This window comes from Peromyscus californicus, unplaced genomic scaffold (genome assembly GCF_007827085.1).
Source record: "Peromyscus californicus insignis strain IS unplaced genomic scaffold, ASM782708v3 Scaffold_5__1_contigs__length_169319896, whole genome shotgun sequence".
Lineage (NCBI taxonomy): Eukaryota > Metazoa > Chordata > Mammalia > Rodentia > Cricetidae > Peromyscus > Peromyscus californicus.
Window position 1 is genome coordinate 105,606,132 of NW_026294573.1, and position 7,000 is coordinate 105,613,131.

At 46.3% G+C, this 7,000-nt stretch overlaps 1 protein-coding gene across 2 annotated transcripts in view; it reads right to left on the reverse strand.

Annotated features, from left to right (window-relative positions):
• Positions 1–6,743, reverse strand: part of Ube2r2 (ubiquitin conjugating enzyme E2 R2) — an 85,995-nt gene extending 79,252 nt beyond the window's left edge. For both annotated transcript variants that reach the window (XM_052718472.1, XM_052718471.1), the window contains exon 1: positions 6,508–6,743. In XM_052718472.1, the coding sequence (XP_052574432.1) occupies positions 6,508–6,684 (177 nt within the window). In that variant the 5' untranslated portion in view covers positions 6,685–6,743. The remainder of the gene's footprint in view (positions 1–6,507) is intronic.
• Positions 6,744–7,000: the final 257 nt, after the last annotated feature.

Genomic DNA, 7,000 nt, shown 5'->3' on the forward strand with positions numbered 1-7,000 from the left:
CTATAACTTCCTTTCCAGTTTACCACTACAATGTTTATTAAGTGACCTCCTTAACTTATGCCACAATTAACTAAGAGTAACCAGCTGGAACTGTAACTAGTGGTCATCAGCCTTGGCAGCAAGCACTCTTAACCAGCTGAGTGAGCTAGTCAGTCCCTGTGCCAACTTTCAGCTGCAGCTGGAGAGGAACACACTAAAAACTGAAATTTAAAAACACAAAAACAATGATCACAAACTGACCTTTTTCCAAGGAAGAACTAATCAGATAACTTAAGGAGAAAAACAGCAGAAAACACCACTAAACAAATTCCTCCCAAAGACTGAAACAAAAAAACCAGTTAAGAGTTTTCATACTTGGCCAAAGAGCTGGCTTAACAGGTAAGAAAGCATTTGCTGCCAAGTCTGCTGACCTGAGTGGCATCTCTGGTACCCACACTGCAAGAGCAGAGGACTCACTCCCAGAAGGGTCGTGCGAGCATACACGTACACTTAAATATAAGATTCAGGGCTGGAGAGACGGCTCTGAGGAGAAGGGCACTTGTTATTCTTGTAGAAGACCCAGTTTGAGTTCAAGCACCTACAGGGTAGCTCACAGGTGGACATCTTCAGATCTTTTCAGGCACCAGGTACACATGTGGTACATAGACATACATGCAAGCAAAGCACTTCTATTTAAAAAAAAAAAAAAAAAGCGGCAATCAGGCGGTGGTGGCACACTGCCTTATTAATCCCAGCACTCGGGAGGCAGAGGCAGGCAGATCTCTGAGTTCAAGGACAGCCTGGGCTACACAGAGAAACCTTGTCTCAAAAAGACAATAAAGCAAACAAAGGTGCAGCATGGGCTGGAGAGACGGCTCAGCTTCAAGACCACTGGCTGCTCTCAAAGAGGAACCAGATTCAGTTCCTAGCACTCATTTACAGGCTCACAACCACCTGTGACTCTAGTTCCAGGAGATCCAATGCCCTCTTCTGGCCTCCTCAGACCAGGCCACATAATGCACATACATACACACAAGCACTCACACATGCACATAAAATAAAAATTAATATTAATAATAAATTTGGTTTTTTGAGTCCAGGTTCCTCTATATAGCTCTGACTGTCCTGGCACTATGGCCACCTGTCTCTGCCTCCAGGGATTAAAATGAATATATAAAAATATATCTTAAACACTCTGGGAGGCAGAGGCAAGGAGATCTCTGAGTTCAAGGCCAGCCTGGTCTACAGATTGAGTGCCAGGAAGCCAGGGCTTAACAGAGAGAGTCTTTCTTGAAAACAAAACAAAACAAATGTGTATGTAAAATGCAATTAAAAAAATTCTAGGAGCTGGAGATGGCTCAGCCAATTAAGAGCACTGGCTGCTCTTCCAGGGGACCAGGGTTCAAGTACTAGTACCCACAGAGCAGCTCATAACCATCTATAACACCAGTTTCAGGGGATCTGGTGACCTCTTCTGTCTTCTATGAACATCAGGTATGCACATGGTGCACGGACATACATGCAGGCAAACACCCAGACAGACAGACTGACAGACACACACACACACACACACACACACACACACACACACACACACACACTCACACACAAAATGAGTTCAAGGCCAGCCTGTCAACATATTGAGTTCCAGGACATTGGGGACTATGTAGAAACCCTGTTTCAATAACCACTCCCCCGGCCCCCAAAATAAAAGAATTTCTGAGAGCCAGAATGATGGTTCCGTAGTTAAGAGCATTTGCTGTTTTTCAAGAGGACCCAAGATCAGTTTCCAGCAACCACATTAGTGGGCCCATAACCCTCTGCAACTCAGTTCCAGGGGATCTGATGTCCTCTTCTGGCTTCTGAAAGCACCTAACCCCCATGGCAAACAGACTCACTCTCTCTCTCTCTCCTCTCTCTCTCTCTCTCTCTCTCTCTCTCTCTCTCTTTCTCACACACACACACACACACACACACACACACACACAAGTATTTTTAAAAGAGTTTCCATTTTTGATGTTGAGGATATAACTCAGTTGGCAGAGTGCTTGTCTGGCACACACAATACCCTGGGTTCAATCTCCAGCATGGCATAAACCTGGCATGATGACAAAAGCCTGTAATGCCAGCATCTGGGAGGTGGGAGGCAAGATCAGAAGTTTAAGGTCATCCTTGGCTACATAGTTGGCTACAAGCCAACCTAGGTTATATGAGGCATGTCTTCTTAAAAAAAAAAAAAAAAAAGTATTTTTATACTTTACTGGAACAGGGTAGCACAGACCTATTATCCTGGCCCTTCAGAGGCCTGAGAAGAGGGATGGTAAGTTGGAAGTCCACACAAGTTACAGAGTAAGTTCCTGGCCATCATGAACTGTAACCAGGATCTCATTCTGAAGCACAGGCTGGCACCAACACTACAAATATGAACCATGGGAGAAAGGAGTTTTGGATGGGAATGGGGAATGGGGAATGGGTGGCATTTTTCTTTAAAAAAAAAAAAATAGTAAAAATGCTGAGGGCACGGCTTCAGTGAGACTTTGAGAAGCCCTGGGTTCAATCCCCAGCGTCAAAAAATTAGTACGGGGCAGACAAGATGGATCAGCAAGTAAGGCTCTTGCCATACAAGCCTGTAAATCTGAGTTTAATCCATAGAACCCACACAAAGGTGGAAGGAAAAACTACACCCCAAAAGCTGTCCTCTGACCCCTACAAATAAGCTGTGGCCTGTGCTCACCCAAATTCACAAAAACATCACACACACACACACACACACACACACACACACACACACAAACACAATTTTTAAAAATTAAGACAGAAAAAAAAATAGGGCACACAAATCCTAATATTAAGAAATTTAGCCAGGCAGTGGTGGTGCATGCCTTTAATTCCTGCACTCGGAAGCAGAGGCAGGTGGATCAAGGCCAGCATGGTCTACAGAGAGTTCCAGGACAGCCAGGGCTACACAGAGAAACCCTGTTTTAAAAAAATAAATAAAAAATTTAAACAGGAACTGAAGAGTTGGCTCTGTGGCTAGGAGTATCTGCTGCTCTTGCAGAGGACCCAGGTTCAATTCCAAACACCCACAGGGTGGCTGACAAGCATTTGTAACTCAAGTTTTCGGAGGATCCAATGCCCTCTTCTGAACTCTGAAAACACCAAGCAAGCACACACGTGGTACACATACATACATGAAAGCAAAAACAGCCCAGCACTCGGTAGCAGAGGCAGAGACAGGCAGATCTCTGAGTTTGAAACCAGCCTGGGCTACAGAGCTAGGTACAGGATAGCCAGGGCTACACAGAGAAACCCTGTCTGGAAAAATGAAAACCATATTTTTGTTTGTTTGTTTGGTTGGTTGGTTGGTTTTTTTGAGACAGGGTTTCTCTGTGTAGCTTTGCGCCTTTCCTGGAACTCACTCTGTAGCCCAGGCTGGCCTCGAACTCACAGGAGATCCTCCTGGCTCTGCCTCCTGAGTGCTGGGATTAAAGGCGTGTGCCACCACCACCCGGCGAAAACCATCTTAAACAGGAACTAAAGCTCTTTCTTTTCTCTTTTCCATCCCTTCCTGCCATGCAGTCCTGGTCAGCCTAGAACTTACTATGTAGACTAGACTGGAACTTACTATGTAGACTAGACTAGACTAGAACTTTCTATGTAGACTAGACTGGAACTTACTATGTAGACTAGACTAGACTAGAACTTTCTATGTAGACTAGACTAGAACTTTCTATGTAGACTGGAACTTACTATGTAGACTAGACTGGAACTTACTATGTAGACTAGACTAGAACTTTCTATGTAGACTAGACTAGAACTTTCTATGTAGACTGGAACTTACTATGTAGACTAGACTGGAACTTACTATGTAGACTAGACTGGAACTTACTATGTAGACTAGAACTTTCTATGTAGACTAGACTGCAACTTACTATGTAGACTAGACTGGAACTTACTATGTAGACTAGACTAGAACTTTCAATGTAGACTAGACTAGAACTTTCTATGTAGACTAGACTGGAACTTACTATGTAGACTAGACTGGAACTTACTATGTAGACTAGACTGGAACTTACTATGTAGACTAGACTGGAACTTACTATGTAGACTAGACTGGAACTTACTATGTAGACTAGACTGGAACTTTCTATGTAGACTAGACTGGAACTTTCTATGTAGACTAGACTGGCCTCTGACTTGTTTGTAAAACTCCTGCCTTTGCTTCTTGACTGCTGGGATCTCAAGGACACGTGTGGGTCCAGAACCCAGGGTTTTAACCATGCTAGACAAGCCCTCTACCACTGAGGTACACCCAGTCCCCAAAGCCAATCTTTGCACCAGGACTAAAGCTATAATTTATTTTGTTGTGTGTGTTGCTGGGGTTTAAAATCAGGTCTTCATGCATGATAAGCAAGTACTCTACTACTGAGCTACAGTCTCAGCCCAAAGCCTTTATTTTAAATTATGTTACAGGAAGTATTTCTATACTATCATTTCCAAATCAAGAGAGCCACATTCTGTTCCCCATTAGTAAGCAGAAGTATTATTTTCTTTCACAGTTTAAAAAAAAAAAAAAACTCCAATAGAGGGAGATTAACTACAACCCATTTACCTTAACTATTGATTCAGTAATAATACTTTTTGGAAATTAAACTGTATCCTTATATCAGGTATGGTGGTACAGGCCTCTAATCCCAGCACTCAGGAGGCAGAGGCAGGTGGATCTCTGTGAGTTCCAGGACAGCCTGGTCTACTGAGAGAGTTCCAGGACAGCCAAGGCCACAAAGAGAAACCCTGTCTCAACCAAAAGAACAAAAAACAAAAAGCAAACAAACTGTATCCTTTAAAATTAACCAGGCATTTGCTTTCCAACTGTTTTCTAGGAAAGTTATCATACAAACTCCACTTTGTGCAATACTTCCAATATCTACAAATGAATGTTTATATTTGACAGTACATACAACACACCTCAACATGGACACAAAAATATCCTTTCCAATCTGTCACTAATGACGTGAACCTTTACTCCGTAATTTTAAGCACCTGCATCTAAAAAGTATAGTGTATACTGACCACAAAAGATGAAGCAAACAGTTGGTAAGGCTACCTACCACTCTTACATAAGATTCTAAAAATGTCCTTTTACTAAGTATTCAGCAACTATCACATGCATGAATGTTAAGCATTCTCTATCAATCCTATTTTCAACAAAGTTGACCCAGTTTAAAGCCTGAAATTGAGGCTTTTGAACGGTACAAAATAAGAGTTAAGTAATTGGGTAGTCCTAAAAATACACATCACAACTACATGACTAAGATATTCGTTTAAAACTTGTGCCAAGATAACCCCTCCCTTCAAAACAAACTAAAATTGACTCATTGGCCTATTTTACTTAATTCTAGAAATTAGAAAAAAAAATGAATTCCTAAACACTCATTTCCTCTGACTCTACCCCCAACTCCATCTTCACTCAGGGATTCCACCCTCCAAAAAAAAAAACACGCTTTAGTCAAATCAAGACAAAACAAAAACAAAACAAACAACAACAAAAAACCCTCAGTGTCTCCAAGTACTGAACTCAGGAATAATCCGTGGAAGACAATAGAAACAATGTATATGTAGAGGCTGCCTAAGGAGCCTCTCCACCATGAGAAGAAACCCTCTCACCTCAGCTGCTTCTCATTTGTGGGACGACCCCATTTGCAGAAGCTAACCACCTAAGCAAAAGCATTCAATTTTCTCTCCCTAAAGTGGGAAACTATCAATCTCTCTGCCTGACATGTCCCACCCTTTGTGGATGTTTGTACGGGGGGGGGGGGGGGGGTTTGCTTGTAAACTTGGTAGGAAAGGACAAAGGGCATTCTGAAAGCAAGGGAGACTATGGAGTAAATGAGGGCAGAAAGAGGGCTAAATTAAAGTCCCCTCAAGCAGATGAGCAAGGCAACGCCAGCACACCACCCTCCCTTTTCTGGCCACCCTCCCCCAGGGTCCTCTTCCTTATTACCACCTACTGGAATCAAAAGTTGGGACTACTCCTACCCAAGACCAACAAATCCTCCAAATGTCAGGGCACTAGCAACATCGGGAATGACAGGCTAATGTTCCTCCCCCACATTCCCTCCCCCCCCCCCCAAAAAAGAGAAAAGTCCAATCCAATAAGTGCAGGTCACCCTGCCCTCTGGGGCAGTTCCAGCCTGCGCAGAGAAGGCTCGGATGGGTCGAGAAAGAGAAGATAGACCATCTCTATTTCCACACACCCTCAGCTGGAGAAACAAAACAAAGGCAGCCCTCCTTCCCGGTAGCCAACTACCCCAGCCACAGAGGCTTTCCTATTTCCCGGTGCCGTCTGGCCTCCCGCCCCCGCCCCATGACAAAGAAAAGGCACTTGGTGAGCAAGGCCTTCCTGCCTCCACGGATGGGGGAGGGGGCTGCGAGGTGAGGGGCCCCCTCGGCTCCCCCGCGCTCACGCTCCCGGCCCGCGGCGGAGAGCGGAGGCCCGGGAACGGGGTGGGGTGGGGGGGGGGGTACCTTGAAGTAGCCGCCTTCGTAGAGGGTGTTAGGGGGTCCGAAGATGGCCACCTCCCAGTTGTAGAGGTCGGACTCATCCACCAGGGTGATCCGGAAGCCCTCCACTGGTTCCTCCTGCAGGGATTTCAGCTCAAGCATCAAGGCTTTTTGCGAGCTGGTCATCTGCTGCTGGGCCATCGCGGCGGCGGCGGCGGCGGCGGCGGCGGCGGCGGCCGTGCGGGGCCGCGGCCCCAGTCCTCGCGCACCGGCCGGGCCGGACCAGGCCCCTCCCCTCTGCTCGCCCTCGGGCCGGGCCGGGCCGGGCCGCTGTCTTCACACGCCTGGCGGGGCCTGATGGATCAGGCCCCAGACGGCCCGTGGGCCCGCCCGGGGTCCTCCTCACTCTCGACGCGGGCCGGCCCGGGCCCTCCTCCTCCCACTCGGGCCGGGCGGGGGCGGGCCTGAGGGAGTTGGGGGAATCCGCTCCGGGACCCGGGCCTCCCCCCCCCGGAGG